This window comes from Onychostruthus taczanowskii, unplaced genomic scaffold (assembly GCF_017590055.1).
Source record: "Onychostruthus taczanowskii isolate IOZ18803 unplaced genomic scaffold, ASM1759005v1 scaffold18, whole genome shotgun sequence".
NCBI lineage: Eukaryota > Metazoa > Chordata > Aves > Passeriformes > Passeridae > Onychostruthus > Onychostruthus taczanowskii.
In genome coordinates, this window is record NW_024499017.1 from 3412992 (window position 1) to 3435276 (window position 22285).

At 43.1% G+C, this 22285-nt stretch overlaps 1 protein-coding gene across 2 annotated transcripts; it reads left to right on the forward strand.

Moving 5' to 3' along the window:
* The first annotated feature begins 91 nt into the window (after positions 1–91).
* Positions 92–19863, forward strand: RBL2 (RB transcriptional corepressor like 2). 2 transcript variants are annotated; one of them, XM_041400439.1, is made up of 22 exons: positions 92–290; positions 1676–1806; positions 2994–3194; positions 3903–3967; positions 7205–7333; positions 8146–8306; positions 8412–8476; positions 9138–9324; positions 10024–10190; positions 10682–10791; positions 11681–11784; positions 12159–12296; positions 12525–12689; positions 13242–13353; positions 13885–14154; positions 14451–14722; positions 15296–15472; positions 15640–15711; positions 16077–16191; positions 17224–17426; positions 17626–17790; positions 18177–19863. In XM_041400439.1, the coding sequence occupies exons 1-22, from the start codon at positions 96–98 to the stop codon at positions 18345–18347; spliced, it is 3375 nt and encodes a 1124-aa protein (XP_041256373.1). In that variant the 5' UTR covers positions 92–95; the 3' UTR covers positions 18348–19863. The 2 variants fall into 2 exon arrangements, with proteins under 2 accessions (XP_041256373.1, XP_041256374.1); XM_041400440.1 differs by having other exon boundaries at positions 148–579.
* Positions 19864–22285: the final 2422 nt, after the last annotated feature.

Genomic DNA, 22285 nt, shown 5'->3' on the forward strand with positions numbered 1-22285 from the left:
CCGGGACTCGCGCGCCGGGCGCGCTCCCGCTCCGTGCCGCGCGCGCGTCTGGCGGTGCGTGGTACGAGCGCGCGCCGTGCGCCTGGGGGTGAGGCATGGCGGGCGAGGACGCGGCCGGGGCCGAGCCGGGTCCCGCGGGGGGCGCGGCCGCCGCCCCGTCCCCGCCGGGCGAGGATGGCGAGACCCGGCAGCGCTACGAGGAGCTCTGCAGGAGCCTCAACATGGACGAGCGCGCCCGCGGCGAGGCCTGGCTGAGCTACCAGAGCATGAGGCGCAACTACACCCTGGAGGTGACGGGGGGGGTGGCGGGGCCGCGGCCGGCCCGGGGGTAGCGCGGCGGGACGCGCGGGTGAAGTGCGCAGGGAAGGGACGGCGGTGGAGGCGCGGCGGCCTCTCCCTCGCACCGCCCGGGAATAACCATCGCAACTGGGAGTCATAGCGGCGGAAAGGTGTTAAAAATGGAAGAGCCCCCGTCGCTGTGGTCCTTCGGTTCCCCGCGGTTCGGCCGAGGAGCGGCGCGGCGGCCTCAGGCAGCGCCGCTCCGCAGCCGCGCGGGCCCCGCGGCGATGCCCGGCGCAGGTGGGATGGCGTTCGTTAGCTGTGTTCTGGGGGCTCGCGCGGCCGCGGCACGGCCCGGGCTGCGGGGTGAAGGGTACAAGGTGAAGGGTAAAAGGGAAAGGGTTGCCGCGTCGTTCTTGAAAACAGGAACACGCGGTGACGCGCCCGGGAGCTTCGGAAGCGCCTTTTATCGGTGCCTTCCTATAGCAAAGGTGGCGCTTGTGATAACCCCCGGCCGCTCCCGGGTCCCCAGCGCTGCCCTCCGGTGACCGGGCGGCTCTCGGGGCAGGGCTCGGTGCTGCGGGAAGGAGCAGCCGCTCCGGCAGCGCCGCTGTCACATCGCGGGCGGGCGGCGATGCTCGCAGCGAGCCTTGCCTTGCCCTGCCTTGCCTTGCCGTGCCTTGCCCTGCCTTGCCTTGCCTTGCCCTGCCTTGCCTTGCCTTGCCCCGGAGGTGTGCCTCGCCCGGGCCCGTGGCACCGCGGAGCCCCTCAAAACCACAGCGTCGGGTTCCGTCCGGCCCCTTGTTTTACCCGTCCTTTTTTCCACTGAAGTGTTACTCTTTAGTCAAAGACGGAGAATAAAATTTCAAATGCTCATTAGAATTAATTTCTGTCTTTAGGTACCAAATTGAATAATTGTTCTGCTGTGTAATGCAGAGCAAAATGGAAGTGATGTTTTTCTTTTCCTGCTGTTTGTTCAGGGCAGAAGAATGTTTTGGTTGCAAGAACTGTAGCCTTTTCTTTTTCTCTTTTTTTTGTTGTTGTTGCCTTTTTCTTTTAAACCTGAGCAGTACAAAATGCTGTAGAAGAACAACACTAAAAATATATTTTCATATACTCAAAATATATTTCACACTTTGAGTCAAATGTGAAATTTATAGTGGTCACTAGTAAGTTTAGTTTTTATGCAGTTCAGTGTTTAGTGTCTATTTAGCACCTGTTTTGTTGCAGTTAAAAACCCAAAGCACAGCAGAAGTTTGAAACAGCGAATCAATTTTCTCACTGGTTGGACTTCATCTGTTCAGGACACACTGCTTTTCCCGATGTTGGGGTAGCTGAAGAGCATGTTTTTTGTTTTCAGTGCAGTATTTTAGATGCCTGGTGTTTTGATTCACAGGGAAATGACATGCATTGGCTGGCTTGTGCCTTGTACGTGGCTTGCAGGAAAGCAATTCCAACTGTGAGCAGGGGAACAGCGGAAGGAAATTATGTATCCTTAACCAGAATCCTGCGCTGTTCAGACCAAAGGTAACTTTTATTCTTGCTGATTTTTAGACACTTACAAAATCTCAAAGAGTGCTTATCACCCTGTGAAATTGGAAATAAAGAATAAAAGCTAAATGTGTTTCTTGTTTCCTGCTTTTGAAGATAGACTTTATATCCCCAGCATGTTTGTGTTATAGCTCACTGCCACAGAAGTAGGGCAGCTCCTTTGGCTCAGTACTATGTTCATAAAAACACTGGTTTTCAAAATGAGAGATTGACTTCCTTCAATCAAAGGAGCAAGAAGCCAGTCACTGAAGAACAGTCAGTTTTGGGGGTGTGCAGACTGTGAACTTCTCACATGAGAAACCATTTGTAGTTCACTGTGAAAATGTTCCCAAGATTTATCTCTGTTTTTGCATAAGAAAACTTCACCTTTCACATGGTTTTGCTAAAGTCACTAAATGAGGTTAAAATCTGATCAGCAAATTTGTGTCAAATGTTTGTGTCCATAAAGTAATAAAGAAAAACTTCTGAAATAATTGAATTTATTTATTAGCAATCTAATTGTGTTCTAAAAATTCCATAGATTGTCACAAAATAAAGAATGAATGTTCTTATGTACTTCTTATCCCATTTCCTCTACTGTTGAAGCATTGCTGCAAAAACGTTCCTGTATAAGCTTTTGTTTTCCAAATTCAAAATTCAGGGTATTACATGTTGATATATTGGTTCTGTAATCTGGGCTATCAAGACTAATAATACTGAAAAAGAAGGTGTACATAAAGAAGTAGAAAAGGAATTAAAGCCAGATTTGCAAAGTGCAATTTACTGAAACTTAAGAGCTTATTTATACTTTGTAGAATATTATTAGCATTGTAGATCTCACAGGTTGTTTTATTTAAATTAATAAAGTATTCAGAAAAACAAGGCAAGTCTGATTTCAGATTAATCTAACTGTTGGAGTTGATTTTGTCTTTGTGAGAAGATGCCAGACCTGTGAGTACATAGTTAATGTGGTTATCAGCCAGGGATCTAAAAATATTTCACGAGCTGTGAGCTCAGCCATGTTTATGGGTGAAGGACTGGCTCTGAGTTCATTGTCATGCTTTCATTGCCACCATTTCATCTGTAGTTTGGGAGTAGAAATTCCACTTTTGTTGCAAATGTAGAGTTCTTTTCTGCAGAAGAAACAAACGGCCTTTCTGATCTAACCTGTTCCGTATTTGCAGCTTGATTGAGTTTTTTAACAAGATGAAGAAGTGGGAGGACATGGCAAATCTGCCATCCCAGTTCAGAGAGCGAACTGAGAGACTGGAGAGGAACTTCACCGTCTCTGCAGTCATTTTTAAGAAGTATGAGCCCATTTTTCAGGACATTTTCAGGTATCCTCAAGAAGATCAGCCTCGTCAACAGAGAGGAAGGAAACAGAGGTGCGTTTCTGTTCTTTCCAGACTGATAGTAGAGCATTACTTTAGTGGAAATATAATGAAGTTGCTTGGTTGTCTTAGTTGTATTTTGACTGTATTTTCGTAGTTGTTGTTTATAATATTAGAGTTGGTTTGTTCTTTCTTGCAGTAAATTTTTAATCTCTTTTTCAGTTTCAGATCTGACAGGGGCAGGAAATCCCAAAGCTGCTGAGTTTCTGATGATTTGGGGGATGGGGGAGAAGGGAGAGATTTCAATCAGCCTGTAGGCAAGGAAAGCACTAGTGTTGTAAAGATGGGAAAGACAAGAAGAATCCGATCCTTTTATGATCTGCATGGCTTTAATAACTCACAGTACTGCTCAGTCTGTTTCACTGCCCAGTAACTCCCATGGATTTGTTCATGGCTGCAGATCTTGTGGATATTTGACTTTAAGTAGAAGCTTTGTTTCTTTGTTACTGTTTGTATTTGGAGTGCTGTGGAATTGAACTTGCAGACTGAAACGGGGGTTCCAGTTGTGCCTACACTAAACCTCTTTTAGGTTTAGTGCATCTTTCTGTATTTCCTTAGTCAGGGCTTTGTGGGAAGGGTCTAAGATTTTTGCCACACTGTGTAAAGCTTAGTTTTCTCTTTAAATTAGTGATTCTTGTATGATGTATTATCAGTTTTGATTCATTGAGCTCATTGTCTTCTTGCTCTTTTTTCCTCCAAAAGACGACAACCATGTACTGTGACCGAAGTTTTCCAGTTTTGCTGGGTCCTGTTTGTTCATGCAAAAGGTAAGGGATCTGAAAGGGATTAAATACAGCAGACATAGTTTTATTAGTCATTATTTTATATCAGTCCTTAAAACACCCAGTAGGTGCCGTGTACATATAATCTTTATGGTAAGAGCAGCCTTAAAGCTTATAAGAACAGTAGAGAATTTCAGATGTTTTTCTTGATGGTGACTGTTGGGAGAAAAAGGAAGGAACAGGTTTAAATCCTCATTTTGGGCTTCAGTTGTTCAGTCACAGCATGTATAGTCTAAAATCTTTCCTCATCTAATCTGTGTCTTAAAGAGTTTCCACATCCCTAGGCCTTGTTTCAGGTCCTGCTTTGGTGAGCGTTCACTGTGAGTGATGTATAAGTATGGTAGTGCCTTGGGGAAAGTAAAGGCAGGATTGATATTTCACATGGAAAGAGCATCATTGTAGATCAGATCCACTGGTAATGTCCAGTAACTTGATTTTTTCTCATAATATAATACCTATCAGAGGAAAACCAATATTTTAATTTCTTCAAGGAAAGGGATAAAATGAATTTTTTTGGGGGGGAATGTGTGGTGGGATGTGTTTTTTCAAATTTAAAAGTGAATCAGTGTTAAGATTCCTGCAGTGTGCTATGATTTCCTTAACTGGATAATTTTAAGGCTAGGACAGAGTAGGCTGTGGTAATATTGAATGGCCTGGCACTAATTTTGTTCAGCACAGAACTTTGTTTGAGCCTTTCTTTCAACACTGTGCCACACTGCAGAGCTGGATCCTCAGCACCACAGCCCTGCAAAAGTCAGGAAGGGTGTGCTGGGGCACAAGTGCTGCTCTGAGCACTCCATCCTGTGAGGAAGATGCCTTTTTGTAAGGCTGCAAATTCCACCTTATTGGGCAAGAGAAGTCTTTCCTAAACAAGTGTGGTGCTTTCAGCCTGCAACACAGCATGATTTCAGGCACTGATCCCAGCAGAGGTAGTACTGTACTTATTTCCAGTCAGTCAGGACTTCACTTCCTTAGCACAGGTAGGCAGCTGACAGGGTAAGTAGATCAGTCTGAAAAAATCACCGGTTTTTCTTTTCCCTTCTGTAAAGTCTGCACTTTTGTGGGAAGATGGGATGGTTGACAAGGTGCAGAGGGACTTTATGGTTCTTCCTGTTGCCGAGTTGGTGACTGTTCATGTTTGAGTAACTGCATCATCCATTGACTACATGTTAACTACAAGCAGTTTCAGATATGGTAACTAACCCTTATGGAGATTACCATGTTGAATTTTACCAGGAAAAGAAAAAATTACAGTGGCTAGAAGCTGTGAAGTTGTTAAATGATTATTAAAGTGTGGCAGCATTTTAAAAATGGAAACTGAGTGTTGACTGTTAAGGCACTGGGTGTTGGTGTGAGGTTTTGTGGTTTGGGGGTGGGCAGTAAATCCTTATCACAGCAACCACACAGCAGTGGCAGGCCCAGGCTTGTCTGCTCCTGCAGCCCATTGCCTTCAGTTCATGCACTGCACTCTGAGGGAGCCCCTTGTTCAGTGGGACTGCACTTCTGCAAACTGTTTGTAAGAATTGCTCTTCAAACTCTTGCATTTCTTTCTTCAAAATTGATGGGGGAATAAAATCTCTGGGTTTTTTATTATTTGGTACGAGGTTGTGAAAGGGAGCCTTGTTTGAAATGTCAGCAACAAGAATTATTATGGAACTACTGGTACTGTGAAATTATATTTATTTTTTGGGCTGACAGTAAATTGTCATGCTTGTGGAATTGATCCTGTGTTACAACAGTTACTTTGAGAAATTTATTGGTTAAAGGTCTGCTAATAGTATTTAGGATTTTCATTGCTTTGCTGTGAACCTTTAATGATTTGGAAATAACTGAGAAGTGAGTAAAGTTAATTAAAATATCATCTAGGGTCCATTATTTTAAATCGTTTAAATTATCTACATTTAAATAATTTTTCTTCTAACAAACATGGAACCAGAAAATAGTACAAATTTGAACAAACTGGTATGTTACTGGTAAAAAAATAACAGCATAATTGAGAAAAATTCTCTAATCATACATCCATTTCAATGTGTTCTAAGTGAGTTTATTACTATATGATAAGTTTCTTCAAGAATTTACACCTGTTCTTCATAGTGGGCTCAGCCAAGTGATTTGGAGCTTCCCTGAGAAAAAAGGGAGGGTGGAAAGAGTGGAAGAGTCATTAGTATTTACGGAGTAATAGAAACACCATGCTGTGCATAAAAAGTGAATTGTGATTTATGTTATTGTAATTATATAATTTATTTTACTAAACTGTTTTAGCTATGGCCACTCCTCTAGAGAAACATCATAAACATAAACATAAATGAGTTCAGTAAAGAGTCGCATACAGCTCTGATTGTAATCTTTGTGAAAGGTGTTAAAAGAGTGAAGAGCTTACAAGGACTCTTTTCTGCAGGAAAATGAGAGATAAAAAATACTTCATAAACCAGGTCCAGAGATAGGCACATTTTAGCTCTTTTGTAAAGCACAAGAGAAATGAAGTTATATTTATTATTGTTTATAATGAGTATGCCCCCAGCAAATGGTTTTGCAAGAAAACAGATTGTTAAAAACAAAATCTGAGTTAAGTACAGGTTTGTTCTGGGAGTGAGGGGCAGGGGCTGAAGGAGGGGGCAGTTTCTAGGCCATCTGAAAACCTGGATCCAGCCTTGCCAAAGCTGAAGTTACTTGCAGCTGTTTGCAGCAATGCAGAGCTGGAGAAAAGGGGAAGAGTGGAGAACCCGTTCTACCCCTCGTTGTCCTTCAGAGCAGGATTTGCTTGGGGCAGGTGCAGTGAAGGGAATCCAGTGAAGGACGTGGCTGTGCCAGGCAGTGGGGCTGGTGCTGCCACAGTTACAGAAGCATGTTCTTCTTCCTTGAGGCAGCTTGCATTAAACAGTCAGTGCTGCTTCAAGTGATTTATGCACTGCTTAATGAGATTACTGTGAACAAGGGAGCAGCAATATCTTATTTAGCAACATTTTGGTAAGGTTTGATTTCAGCACAGTATATTTGGAGTCCTTCACAATTGTTTCTGAAAAAATATTTTACTTTTAAATTGGTTATATGTTATTGTGAGTCTGCTTTACTGCCTGTGTTGCTATCCAGGTACTTACAGTCACCAAACACTGTGTGTCCAAGATTCCATTATTGATTGTAAGACAAACATCAACAGTCTCATGGTTAAAAAATTCTTAAATCCTTGCTAATTTTATGTCTTATGTCTTTCTAATTTTGCAGGAAATTTTCCTATGATCAGTGATGACTTGGTCAATTCCTACCATCTCTTGTTATGTGCTTTGGATCTCGTGTATGGAAATGCTCTGCAGTGTCCTAACCGTAAAGAACTCCTGAATCCTAATTTTAAGGGTATGTTGAAAAAAATAAGTTGATTTGAAATACATGAGAACTAATATTTTCTGTAGATGGCTACACAGTTTCATTCGTGTTGAGGTAGTAGGTAATAACAGACCAGTGAACTTTGTGAATAATGCATTAGGTCAAGAATTTGATGTACAATGGAAATACCCTTGAAGGATGTTCCAGAGTCATACTTTGAATTAATGAGGGTTAAATGTCAGTGGAAAGGTGCATAAAGACACAGCCATCCCTGGACACAGTGAGACTTGGAATGTTCTGTGTTGCAGCAGTTTGGAAAGACCCAGGGCTCAGATAGGAGATTTGTTTCTCTCTCATTTCTGGATTGCTGCTGTTCCCTTTCTGAAGAGAATGGAAGTGTAGGTTGACTTGATAACCACAAATTCAAATGAATGATGAGAACTTGCCTTTGAATTTCTGATGTAACTCTTCCCAGGCTCGCACTTCATTTTCAGTGCTGTACAGGATTAGCCAAATGGAGTGCTTTGGATGTGACCTGGGACTATTATCTCAAATAAATGTTGTAGTTCACCAGTGTTTGATTTTTTTTCCTATTAGAATTGATATGTGTGATTTTTATCACTCAGTAACTAATGTTTTTAAATCTCTAGCTCAAAATTTGCTTTTGATAACATTACCCAGTTAGTGGGCATTTTGTAATTAATAGTTCTTTCAAGAGAACTAATTAGTTTGCTGTTCTAATTTCATACTACCTTGACCACACAGCATTTAAGAATTTAAGTTTAATAAGAAAGCAGGATATTGATTTGCAAAATTAAATCATACAACATTCTGAATTGTAGGTCTACCTGAAGACTTCCATAGTAAGGATTATAAAGTATCATCTGATCCTCCCTGCATCATTGAAAAACTGTGCTCTTTACATTATGGATTAGTTTTAGAAGCAAAAGGTATAAAGGAACATTTTTGGAAGCCATATATTCGGAAGCTTTTTGATAAAAAGGTTGGTCAGTAAATTTGTAATGTAGAAGAATCTCTCCTTACTTGATGCCTTCAAAGCCTTTATAAGAAATGAAATGCCCATCCTTTGTTCTTAAATGTCTTACAGCTTTTAAAAGGAAAAGATGAAAATCTGACGGGATTTCTGGATCCTGGGAACTTTGGAGACAGCGTGTAAGTCCCTGTCTGTGGTTTGGTTTGCAGGAGTGTCCCTCTGTGGCCCAGCTGATCTGAGCACTGGTAGCAGCCATGCCTTGTGTGCTCAGAATGGCCATCCAGCACTTCCTGTTCTGGCACTGCTGAGGTCTGCTTGGAAGAGGAACAGTGCTTCAGGATGGTGTTACCTGATGTCTGCTTTTATTCTCATGTTTCTCTTTCCTGGATTTTTTGTTTGTGTGTAACTCAGAGTTATTATGAAAAAGCTGTGGGAGCACATTGAGTAGGAAGTGGGAGGGGAAAAAATGGGTTTGGTGGTGTTTAGAGATGTTTATGTGTAGGACTTACTTACTTTCTTTTAATGATACAAAAATGGGTCAGTGTAGTTTATGATACGATGCTGCATAAATTTTGAGGAGTTTCCAGGAAATAGGAGTTCTCAGTGTTTTACTGTGTTCTTCCTGCAGCTGGATAAATGGCAGGGCATCAGATACATAAGGAAAATAATGTCCTTGCCACTGTCATGTGTAAGGTTTTGTAGATCTTAAATGAGCTTCAGTGAGGGTCAAAAGAAATTGGAAGTAGACTTTCCCCAGGCTAGAACTGTGTTCAGTGTGTGAGCAGATGAACAAAGCAGTCTAAATAAAGGGGGTTTGTCTACCTTTCCTTTCTGCTGTAGCAAAGCCATCAACAAGGCCTATGAGGAGTATGTTCTGTCAGTGGGAAATCTTGATGAGAGAATATTCCTTGGCGAGGATGCGGATGAAGAGATTGGAACTCTCACGAGATGCTTGAACACACCTTCAGGACTGGAAACAGCTGAAAGGGTACAAGTGAAGCATAATTTGCAGCAGCATTTTGACAGGGTGAGTATGGCATGGTCTGTGTTGCTGTTTTTATATGTCGCCCTCCCTGGCTGCCTATGGAGACAGAAATAAACACAGCTCAGAGTGTGGGGAGAAAATGGTCAGAGTATTGGGAGCTGGACTTCATGGTGAAGAATGTAATGTATTTGTTAAAAGAAGTTATTACTGTGTGGTTAGATAATTAGGAGATGCATTGATTTTGCTGTGTTCTGGTTGAAGGGATATCCTTGATGTTACATTATTTTAATGCGATGGCTTGCTCTGATGCAAATAAACTAAAATGCTGGTCAGAAGGACTTCTCCTGTTAAACCTTTTACACTTGCTGAAAGGAAGCCCTGGCTCTGTACACTTTTGCTGTGACCTGTAGCTACCTTTGTTACTTGGGCTAGGAAGGGATATTGGGGTTTGGGGGATTTTTGAGATTGGTCTAATTGTTTCACACTAAGTGCCAGCATCTGCATTTCAGCATAGATCATAGATCTGCTTACAGAACTGTTTGATACAAACACCTGAGCACCATAGACAAACTCTTCATTGCTTTTACCCGAGTCATGGTCTGGTTTGGGCTGTTTGATTAGGTGCTGGTTTTTTTCCATAACAGAGAGTAAGAATTCTGCAGATTGATGTTTCTAGGTTATGAGCTTTATCAAAGTTTATGCAGAGTCCATATGTATATGTGGTTATTCTTTTATTTTCAGTCCAAATCACTGAGGATCACAACCCCCCTTACTGGCCGAAAGTACATTAAAGAGAGCAACCCATACGTGACACCTGTTTCCATAGCAACCTACAGCCTGAGCCGCCTGCACACGATGCTGGCAGGGCTGAAAAATGCCCCCAGTGAAAATCTGGAGCAAATACTCAGGTAAATTTGGTGTTTAGCCAAATAATACTATTTTCTATTCCAGTTTTAATAGCAAACATTAATGCTGAACAGTGTAAATTAAAAGGTGAGCCATCCTTTACTACTGGAGTGAAATGGAATCCAGAGAGACATTTACATTTGAAAGGACTGTTCTTTTTATTTAGACTCATCTGTCCTTAGAGATTGATCAACATCCACCATTTAAAACCCAGCAGTTCTGAGATTCTCTAACCACAGGCTGCCAGTATAAAAATTTCAAGACTGTTCTTCATGCTTAACAAATGGCTCTACTTAGGAAATCACTCCATACTGTAGGAGATGCAAACCAAACTTTATTCTCCATGTGGATAAACTGGTTTGCAGTTAGACACATTTGGGTCTGTTTGTATTGCTGTGCAATATATTTCCATTTTTTATGCTTTCAACATATAAAAAAAATAGGGTGGTTTTGGTCTTAGTAGGAATTGAAAATATTTAGTTTTTATTTTCAGGTCATGCTCCAGAGATCCTTCTCAATCCATTGCAAACAGAGTTAAAGAAATGCACGATGTGTACTGTCAGAGCACTCAGTCTGAAGGAGAATTCAGTAATTTTTCCAAAGGTGGGAAACATTTTACTTACTCATAAAATGCCTGTAAACACATCCATGTCCTGTAATTAAATTTTACATACAGGTTATGCTTTAGCACAAATGTCGTTTCTACTTCTTTTGCCTTTTCCTGTGTTCTTAAGACATAGCAAATTTCAGTGCTCTGTAAATTTTATAATCAGCCGTAGCTTGAATCGCTGGAATTTGATCATACTTTCAGCACTAAAGAAGTGAAATGAAAAGGACTTATAAGTGTACCACTTTTTCTCTCAAGTACAAGATTATTAGTGATGGCATGGATTTCTGTGCTGGTAAGGAAAATCTGAGTATCTGTAGTCTTTAAAAACCCAACAACATCCTCACATGTAAGCAACTTCGTCTTACATGTGAGGATGGATTAGTACAGGTAGTAAAATCCTGCCAGTATAAACACAAAAACATGATTAGCAAAGTTGTCTTGATAGCTGAAGTGCCTGAAGATGGATTGAATATAAAGAAGATGATCTTGACCTTGTTTCTTCCTTTGTTCTTGTCAGCTTAGTTGCGTCACTGCTTTTTGTTGCACAGTTAAAGGTGGATCCATACAGGTGTACTTTCTGAATTTGCATTGTGTCTATTACAGCAACATTAAGGATTGTTCTTATACATGATGATGTAATGCTGATACCCAAAATCTGGGCTCAGTAGCAAATTAATCTGCTCTGAATTCACAAATCAGTGTAGTGTAGGAGAAGGATTCCTACATTAACTTGAAATTAACTGGTTTAGTCCTGAAAGTATTGTATCCACAGCAGCACACAAATCAACACAAGCTACTGTTGCATTTCTGTATGTGAAGATGAAGAATATAATACTTTTTAATTGCATTTTACAATATTGCTTCTATTTAAACTTCCTGCAGATGTTGCTAGTAAACATTTCCGTCGTGCTGAGACGCTCTACTACAAGGTCTTGGAGTCAATCATTGAGCAAGAGAGGAAGAGACTGGGAGACACTGATTTATCTGTAAGGAAAACTAATCAAAGGGTTCCTCACTTTTAAAGTTGGACCTGCAAAAAAAGAACACAGATGTAGAGCAGAATTGTCAGCTATTTAAAATGAGGGTAAATCTCTGAGAAGAACCCTGTAAGTACATCTGAATGGAAGAAAAAAGGTTCAAGAAATTGTGTTTGCAAACACAAAGATAGATGAAATTTTTAATGGCTCTTTAATTTTTAATGAGCCATTTTAAAGATGGCTCATTTTGAACTCAGTTCTGTCCCTTAAAAAACAGCTTCACTTTTTATAAGCTTAGAATCTTGCTGTTGAGACAATAAAAAGTGTTTTATTCTTCTACAGTTACACTGTAAAATAAGCTTTAAAATTTGCAACTCTTGCAGGCAATACTGGAGCAAGATGTGTTTCACAAGTCTCTGCTGGCATGTTGCCTGGAGATCATCACCTTTACATACAACCCACCTGGAAACTTCCCATTCGTCACTGAAATATTTGACATTCCAGTTTATCATTTTTACAAGGTAATGTGTTTGATAGCTGGAAATGCTTACAAAGTCACGAGTGCTCGTTGACCTGTCTGACAACCTAGGACTGAGTCACAGTAATGCAGCCTTCATGTTTCTAATAGCCTCTTCCTTGAAAACCAAGTGTTGGAATTAGTGCTTTGTTTAAGAACAGATCTATGAAACAAGTACATTATTTATTATACATTATTATTGTACATATGATCCTTATTATCCACTGCACAGGTAATTGAGGTTTTCATTAGAGCAGAGGATGGCCTTTGTCGGGAAGTGGTGAAACACCTGAACCACATTGAAGAGCAGATCCTGGAAAGTATGGCATGGAAGCGAGAATCCATACTGTGGGACAGGATCAGAGAGAATGAAAACAAAGTTCCTACTTGTGAAGAGGTGAGCACATCTTTCTATGTGTTACAGCTTTCATAACCAGACAGGATGGCAGAGAGAGGACTTTGTACCCTGAAGGAGAGGTCTTACATGTCCCAGTAGCAGTTCCTCCATCCCAGCCCATCAGTGCAGGGAAAGCAGCAAGTGCAGGGTGCTCTGGCCTGGTCAGGGCCATCTCTGTGGAGACATCTGCAACAGAGACAGGCAGCAGAGATGATTCTCATCCAGTATTTTATTGGTGTAGCAGAACAGTGAACAAAATGGTCAAGCAGGGAAGGTTTGGACCAGTAACTCTTGGAAAGATTTTTAACCAACAAATGTGGTAAAAAGTACACACAGTAGCCACAGAAACACTATTACAGTGTGTGTATCTTCCAGAGCAGCACCATCACTACTCACTACTGGTTTTGTTTGGATTCGGGTAGGTTTGTCACTTTTCTTGTTATTTTTCCACAAAGTTTTGCTGTTCAAAATCTGTAGTGCAGTAGCTTTTAAACATTTGCTATGTAGTTAGTGTGTGACACAGAGACTCTAACAAAAGGATAAATATTTTAGGTAATGCCACCTCAGTACTTTGAGAGATCTGCCGGGAGCAGTGTTGTAGGCTCACCACTGACACCACGGCGAATAAACGAGGTTCGTGCTGAAAGCGGAGGCCTGGGAAAAGGTGAGGTGTTGGAAAGCAGAATGTGCTGTTCATTGCTTACTTGAACTATGCTTTAATGCCAGTGTACAGTTAGCTGCAAACACATTGGTGAAGGGTATTGCAGCTCATAGGGTTGCATCAGACATCTGAGACTGATGGATTCATCATATCAGTGTGAACAATACTGCTTTTTTGGGTGTTCTCAGGTGATGGATATGAACAGCATGTGTATGTGTGTGTTAAACTGTATTTGTACATGCACACACTCTAATTGGTTTGCTTTATTGCTAAACTAGAAGAGAAACCCCACTGTGTATTAGGTGACATCTCAAACGTTTTCCACTAGAAAAAATAAAATATAATGTATGAACTTACTTATAAAAATATTAAATACAGCATTATTGAAGATTAAGTAATCTCTAAAAGCAATCTGTATTTTAAATTTTTTTTCCTGAAGAGCTTTGCGTGACATATTTTGGTTTGCATTAGATTTCCGCCACCTTGTAAAACAAGAGTTAAATAGTTACCTGTGTGTGTGCTTTTCCTGCCCAGGCCTCTCCTCCCCTCCAGCCACGCTGTATGACAGGTACAGCTCTCCCACGGCCAACCCCACGCGGCGGCGCCTGTTTGCTGACAATGACAGTGGCCCCGAGGGTGGCACGGTCAGGGTGCCCCCGCAGCCCGTGGTGAGCACGGTGCCAGTGCAGAACATGAGCCCCGAGGCCGTGTCCGTGACCCCGGTGCCTGGCCAGACCCTGGTGACAGTGGCAACGGCCACCGTGACCGCCAACAACGGGCAGACGGTGACAATACCCGTGCAAGGTGAGGGAAAAGCTGCTGCTGTTCAGGCTTCTTCCCGTCTGGGTATTAGAACACAGCCAGAGAGAACTGCATTAGTATGAAAACCTTGCTTCAACTTCATTATCTTCTCATCTCATGATGCAGTTTCCAAAGTATTTTGATTAAACAATTTCATATATAATATACTAAATGTCTAGTTACAAGTAGCTAATAAAAGAAGTACTGAATTATTTTTTACTCAAAAAAAAACCCCAAAACCCCACACATTCCCCCTACACAGCTTGCTCCTATTTCAGGCTCTTTTTGTTACATTACAGGTATTGCCAATGAAAATGGAGGAATAACTTTCTTCCCAGTCCAAGTAAATGTAGGTACCCAGCCCCAGGCTGTGTCTGGGCCCATGCAGCCTCTGAATGCCCAGACTCTGGCTGGCACCCTGAACCCTCAGATGGCTGGGGCAGCCCTGCAGTTGCCAGGGCAGTTAACAGTGCAGCAGATCTCCCCTGGAGAGCAGAGGCAGAGCCAGCACCTCAGTGCCACAGCCATCAGGCCTCGCAAGATGGGCTCCCTTGCACTCTTCTTCAGAAAGGTACTTTTTGATCTAAGTTTGCTTTGCTTAGTTCTCATTTTGGTAAACTTGCAGTAATTTTAAAAATACACACTTACTGGTTGTAACAATGAGAGCATATTACATTTAATTTATACCTTAATTATTCATACACATCTGAAGAGTAGTTTTCTCCTGCAGGCCACTTCTCACTAGCAAAGGAGTGTGCTGGCACATCAGGACATGGAAATAGATTCTGTATTTAGCCAGCAGGCTCTTAAAGGTGTCCCTTTTCTTGAAAGCTCTTCCAAAGAAAGTGGTTAACTTTTGAGACTTTCTGGTTTATTCAATATTGGGGTTGCTGTAGGCAATACAGTGACCTTTCTGTGCTCAGGCAGCTTAGAATTTAATCTTCAAACAAGTGTTTTCTTAGTACTGACACCAGTACTGAGAATGTCTGTGCCTTGTAAGCAAAACAGTTAAATTTGAATTTAGTTATTCTTCTCTTGGCTTAGCGTTTGCACAAGCTCTACAGGTGTGCAAGCTGAGCTACTCTTCTGCTGGGTCAGAAGAGCAGCGTTGCTGTGGCCCTGAGCACAGTGTCCAATGTCACAGGTGTATCACTTGGCCAGCGTTCGTCTGAGGGACCTCTGTGCCAAACTCGACGTGTCTGATGAGCTGCGCAAAAAGATCTGGACATGCTTTGAGTATTCCTTGGTGCACTGCCCTGAAATCATGATGGACAGACACCTGGATCAGCTGCTGATGTGTGCCATCTACGTCATGACTAAGGTAAAGTGGGAGCAAAGAAAAGGCAGACAAAAATCTCCTTTAATACTTAATATTCCCAGTACTACTTCCTGAAAAAGCCCCAAGGCAACCAACAGAACCACCCCAAGCCAAACAAACAACCCAACAGCCTGCAGAACAACTGAACCTTTTCTGTGCATCCCCCTTAGATTACTAACGAAGACAGATCATTCCAGAACATCATGCGCTGCTACCGGACACAGCCGCAAGCCAAGAGTCACGTGAGCACAGTCACTATTTAACCTTGTGGCATCTGGTTTATTAAATGCCTTCATTCTATTTTGGGAACAGATCAATTGGTAAAGCAATATTTAGTATTAAGGGGATGCAGTCTGTGAACTATTCTCAAAAGATAGTGGTCATATCCAAAATCCTACACTACTGAAAGCTTTTTATGTTAAACTGTACCTGAAATAAAAAATGTTCTTAAAACCGAAGGAGGCAGTGCCCATGGGCTATTACTCCTCTTAGGAGGCTGTATTTTGCCCTGCAAGAAGCAGTTTGGTGCCACAGTGAAGTGTGGTGCAGGCAGCTGTTCCCTGGCTGGCTCCACCATCCCTGCTGAGGCTGCTCCCTGTCCCTGCAGGTCTATCGCAGTGTCCTCATCAAGGGCCGCCGCCGCCGCCACTCGGGCAGCAGTGACAGCAGCAGCCAGCAGAACTCGCCCACAGACAGGAGCAAGGACAGGAACAAAGAAAGAAGTGAGTGATTCCAAATGCCGGGTGTTTGGGTTTAATTCCATTTCCAAAACTGTGTGAAAATGAAGAGTTGGATTTTGTGTTGTTTCACCCCAAACGGTTCCTCCTTTGGTAAACTTAGACACAATTAAGAATACACTGATAACGTTCAAGAGTTGCTCGAACTGCAGGTTTTATTGCAGCCACTCTGACAGTTTCAAATCCCTCCCCACATGCACTTACCTTGGGAATTTGCTGTGCTGGCCTGAGCTCTGAGTTCAGCTCACACACAAAAGAACTTTGGAGTCTTTGCAGAATGAGGAAATCTGAGCTAGCCCAGGTTCACAGTTACTCTTATCACAACCACAGAGCTGCAGCAGTTTCTTTTGTAGCACTGTCTGTCTGCAGAAATGGGAACACCACCCACAGCATTGATTTCGGCATAGCTGACAGCTCTGGGGATTCTTCCCTTGATATGTGAACTGACACGTTTTCCTTGAATTAACTTTTATAAAGGAAACCAAAGAAGTGATGCTGTATATTCCTACCAGCAGTTTTCAAGGTATTTAATAGACGATGGTATAAGCAGTAGGCATTAATATTTTCTGTCAGAGGGAGTGGCAGGGAGGGAAGGCAAAAAAATACATATATTTTGCAACTTCCCACATTAAATTAGCAGGAAGTATGGCCAAGCCAAATATTTCTCCTACTGACAGAAAAAGACTGCCATTCTTTACTTGAAATGGTGCCAGGTGGCAACAAGAAAGAGCTCCTGCTAAAAGTATAACACAAATGCTGCAAAAAAGGAGTTTCGGCTCTTTTTATATTGTCATGCAACTCAGCTCCTACAGCACATCCCTTGCAGTTTATCCAGTAAGAAGTTAGAAATCAACAAAGCTTTTGTGTAAGGGACAATGCTCAGGGATCAAAACAGACAGCTCAGGATCAAATCAGGCAGCGTGCTGGTGGCAGCGGGATCGCGGTTGGTCCCTGTTTGCCGAGGGTGGCTGGCAGTGCCGGCAGGGCTGAGCCCTGAGCCGTGGCTGTGCCCTGCAGGCAGCCGTGACTCCAGCCCGGTGATGCGCTCCAGCAGCACCCTGCCCGTGCCCCAGCCCTCCAGCGCGCCCCCCACCCCCACCCGCCTCTCCGGCCCCAACAGCGACACCGAGGAGGAGGAGCGCGGGGACCTCATCCAGTTCTACAACAACGTCTACATCGAGCAGATCAAGGACTTTGCCCTCAAGTACACTTCAAATGCAGTAAGTTACATTCTGGGCTTTTTCTTAATAAACAGAGCTTTATCTTCTGACCATGCAGTGAAATTTCCGTAAATTAAAAATAATAACACAACAAAACTTTCAATTGTTGTACATTGTATGGATCTGTGTGGAGAAGCCCTGCTGCAGCGAGCCCTGAGCTCAGGCTGCAGCTGTGAGTGCCTCTGTTGTCTCCGAGCAGACAGACTCCCCTCCGCTCTCGCCGTACCCGTTCGTGCGCCTCGGCTCCCCCCGCAGAGTGCAGCTCTCCCAGCACCACCCCCTGTACATCTCACCACACAGAAACGAGTCTGCCCTCTCTCCCCAGGAGAAAATATTCTACTACTTCAGCAGCAGCCCCTCAAAGGTGAGACTAAAGGGTTCTAGTTTGATTTTTTTAAGTCCTTAACTCTTCTTTTTGTTTTTGGTAGTGAAATTAGAGCAGACCCTGCAACACAAAGTCTTGCTTACATTGTCCAACACACACATCATCACCTAAGGCTCATCGAACTGCCAGTGCAGCTGCCACGGCTGTAGGGCTGGATGGGCCTTTGAGCTCTGCATGCAGTTACAAACTCCCTTAAGACTTACTCTGGTAAGGGAAAGACCAGTCCAGTGAAGACAATACCTTGTTACAGATTTCCACAAAAGAGCCTGGCCAGTCCCACTGCAGTGTGTCTAACAACACATCATACTGGGGCAGACACAAATCAGTGAAAGTTAATCCTTCTTTTACCCCCCTCCTCCCTCCAGAGGCTAAAGGAAATCAACAGCATGGTTCGAACTGGAGAAACACCCACAAAGAAGAGAGGCATCCTCTTGGAAGATGGAACTGAAGCCCCAGCCAAGCGAATCTGCCAGGAGAATCACACGGCTCTGTTAAGACGACTCCAGGACGTAGCCAATGACCGAGGGTCTCACTGAGCCTGCACAGCTCCTCCCTCCCTGACTGAGCCGAGCCTGGGCCAGGGCACGAGGGGGGACAGCTCTGGGGACAGGCAGGATCCACCTCAGACCCACGACACAACCCCAGGCCCTGCTTCAGCTCTTCACAAGGCAAGTGACCCCTCCCCAGCCTTGCCTGGAGGACACATCCCTAACCCAGCTGTGGACCTTGCAGCAGGTATTTACAGCTTTGCTTTGCTCTAGTCACTGCTTCACCCTTGTCAGCTGTGGCCAGACAGGTCCAGGTGCCTCAGCATGGAGCCCTCCACCAGGGTACCCACAGACAGTGTCAGGGTTCCTCACTAACCCCCCTCACAAACTAACAGCTTAGGAGTAACATTCTCACTCAGTCCAGTTCTGCTTGCTGGAAGGGACAAGGGGCATGTTTTGAGCCCTGCAGGAAGCTGGATGGATGGACTCTGTTCACATTCAGCATGTTCCACATACCTTTGAGAAGCAGCACGGTGTTGAGCTTTAATGTGTGGCCCTTTGCTGTACCATGGGAGGTGATTGTGTTGATTGGTTTGAGCTGTGCAATGTTTGAAAGTGACCTCATGTTCCCAAGGTGACACTTGGGATGGGGCTGTGAAGTATCATGTTTAAAGCAGTTGAATTTTGCTGTATATTTGCAATGGCACTTTCTAAATGTGAATATTTTTTGCAAAGGCCAACTACAGATGTCTTTCTGTATTGAAACAATTTGACTTTTGTATTTATTTCAATCTGACATCCCGTTGCTCCTCTTGCCAGCAAATGGCATTTAGAATTCATTGTAACTCAGTGTATATGCAGCAATGAATGCAGGAAGCCAGGGATGTGTGCTTTTTTCAAGGAATTTTATATGCTTGTTGCTTTTCTTGCTAGGCACTGTAGCCCTTGCTCACTCAGCAGCAGGAAGGTGGTGCCTATCTCCTAAAACATACACTTAGATATTTTGTTGGTGTTTATAGGACAGGGCTTGGCAGTTTGGGTTTGTGTTTTAGTTTTGGTAAAAGGACTAAAGCAGACTGCCTGGGAGAAATCCCTCCCCTACTACCACAATCAGCAGGTGCTGCACATAAACTTACCTACCTGTTTTCATTTAAAATAGGTCCAAAATACCAGACTTGTTAGGAAAGCATCAACCCCCTCCCACAGTACAGGCTGCCAGTCCTCTGCTAGGGAGGGGGTGTTCTTCATGTAAAATGTGACACACAAGTTCCAGAAGGTTTTCTGAGGAAGCAAAAGCTAAAAGCCCTGTTTTCAGTCATTCCTGCCCATCTGAAGAATAGGAAAATGTAAGACTTAACTCCACTATAAACTCAACTAAAGTAAAATAAAAACATGTTTTTCTTACCTGCATAACAAAAGCTGAAGTCCAGAAGTTGTGTAGATGTTTCTGTAAAAATATTTATGGAAGTGTCAGACAATTCTTGTTGTTACTATGTTCCATTAACTTCACTTTGTATGAAAATATTGCAATTGTATTTTTCAATAAAGACTTTATAGACTCTCAGTTTCCTGTTTGTGTGTGAAAAGCATTGTACGTGCAAAGCTAGAATGCCTGCAGCAAGGACTTCAGTCCCACACTGCAACTGAAGGTTTAAAAATAAATAAATGATCACATCTCAGTCACACCACAAGGGAAAGGATTTACTCCTGCCCTGGTTGTCACTGTGGTTGATCCATGTGTGTCCCCTCCTGCTGCTCCATCCGAAGGCACCAGGCAGTGCCAGGGAATGCCCCAGCTCCAGCTGCTGCTCCCTTGGCAGAGGAGGAGGAAGAGGAGGGGGGCTGCCTCACTGCACAGCTCTGCAGGGGCTCCAGAACAATCTGCCCTGCCTGCAGGAGCTTTTAACACAAATCTCACACACAGTGACAGCAGAATTCTTTCCTGTGTGCTGGGTACTCATATTGCCACCGAGGGAAATTTCTAAATATTCCTAAGCAGTTAACAGCTCTGACCACCACTGGCTGGTGCTGTATTTGTACAGCTACAGATGCACTGGTGGTCCCCTGCCTTTTTACCTAAGGGTCTTGAGACTATTTCATCAAGTGCTGTTCCTGTCTCTTTCTGAAAACAAGTTACCCTCAGCTGTAACTAATAATAAAGGTAGAACTTGCAGCTTGTACTTCAAAGAAAAAAAAAAAAACCAAAAAAAACTTCAACAGAGGTGTTCCAAAGGGAAAAAAAAAAAAAAAAAAAAAAAAAAAAAAAAAAAAAAAAAAAAAAAAAAAAAAACAAACAACTTCAACAGAGGTGTTCCAAAGGGGAAAAAAAAAAGATCCTAAACTTTATATAAAAAAAGGCAGATCTGAAGTGGCTTCAAATAATTTCTTTCAATACTTAGAACAGTTTGGAATCCAACTGCAACCTCAGCAGGAAACTCCAGTGGTGTAACTTACAGATCCCTTGGAAATGTTCTTTAGAGAGTTCAGAGTTTCAAAGATGATATTCAAAAACATGCCCTTATCAAAGTATTGGCCAGATCTTACTCTTTCATCAAAATATGTACCTGTTCTAAGACAAACATAGCACAATCCAGGAGAAAATGATTTGATTTCCATGGCACAGTTTCAGTACTCGCTCACCTAGCTTGCTCCTGGAACAGCTTCTTTTAAGACACAAATCTTATTGCAGAAGTACCCAGCATTCTCTCCCCTTTCCCAGTCTAATGCAAATACTAATTTTTCAGATTATTCATTCTAAACTAAACAAAATTCCACATTCTCTAAATAAAGAAAATTACTCTCAAGAGACTGCAGTTAGCTGGATTTGACTTGGAGCAATCCAACCTAGTGACCAGCCTTGCAGGGTCTGTGACAGCTCAGAAACAAAACTGACTCCACCAGCCATCACTTTCACCACCTCTTACCCTGTCACTGCTCCTGGGCACTGCTCTGTCCAACTGTGCTGTGTCCCGGCCTGCAGCAGCACTGGCAGCTGGGGCTGTGCTGCAGCAGAGCCAAAGAGCTGCCCAAGATCAGAAGGGATTTAACTTCTCTGCCAGTCCTTCCCCTAAGTGGCTTAGGAAATGTGCAAGTCAGTGATTTGTAACAGAGGTAACAAATATAAGAGAACAATCAAAAAACTGAATAGAGAGGAATGGTCAAAGCCCAGTTCAGCTCCAGGCCTGCCCCTGCCCAAGCAGTTCATGTGCTCAGCACAAGGCCAGGCCCATCATCTGATCACACCAGGAGTTCTTGAACTAAAACCTTGCCCATGATAAAACTGAAGCATTTCAGTTTCAGCCTTCCCCAAAAAAAAAAAAAAACAAACCCCAAAACCAACAGCAACAGAACTCATTTTACAGTATTTAGTGGCAACACTCCAGGCCAATACATGCACCCTCAAACTTTTCCCACATCCTTTCCTTGAAAGCAGCACTTTCCCAGGCAAGACAAACTCACCTTTAAATTGGTCCCTCCGTTCCTGTCCTCTACTGCAAATCTGATCAGGCACAGGGCAATTCTGAGGCACTTTCAATTCCTCATAAGCTGTCAGGTGTCCAGAATACTGAGGCTAGTGGGACATTAATGCCACTCAGAACACTGACAGAGGCAAGTGCCACAAAGCCATCTGGTTTTCCTGTCACTGAGTGTATGACACTACTGGGAAAGTCTTTGTCTATTTCCTTAGAAGCCAAGGAGCTGTTCTCAAACAGAACAGGTTGCAAATGACAAGTGAATTTAACTGTCAGATAAAAACAGCACACAAAAGAACTCAAACCCCACATCACTGCCCACCCTCCTGAGAACAGGCTGTTCCAAGGTAGCTGGCTGGCACTAATGCCACCAGTGCGGGCAAGGGGAGTCAGAGCCCAGCTCCAAGGGGTTGGCACCGAAGGTTTTGACAGGCCACTGCTGGGAGGCAAGAAAAGGCATCACACCAGACTGTGGCACTAGGAAAAGTAAGAATCTGTCCCAAGTCCACTTGA

Coding starts and splice junctions, on each gene's coding strand:
- RBL2 (XM_041400439.1), top strand. CDS start 96: ATGGCGGGCGAGGACGCGGCCGGGGCCGAGCCGGGTCCCGCGGGGGGC. Junction 11,785..12,158: donor TGGGAGACACTGATTTATCT/GTAAGGAAAACT, acceptor CAACTCTTGCAG/GCAATACTGGAGCAAGATGT. Junction 12,690..13,241: donor AAGTTCCTACTTGTGAAGAG/GTGAGCACATCT, acceptor TAAATATTTTAG/GTAATGCCACCTCAGTACTT.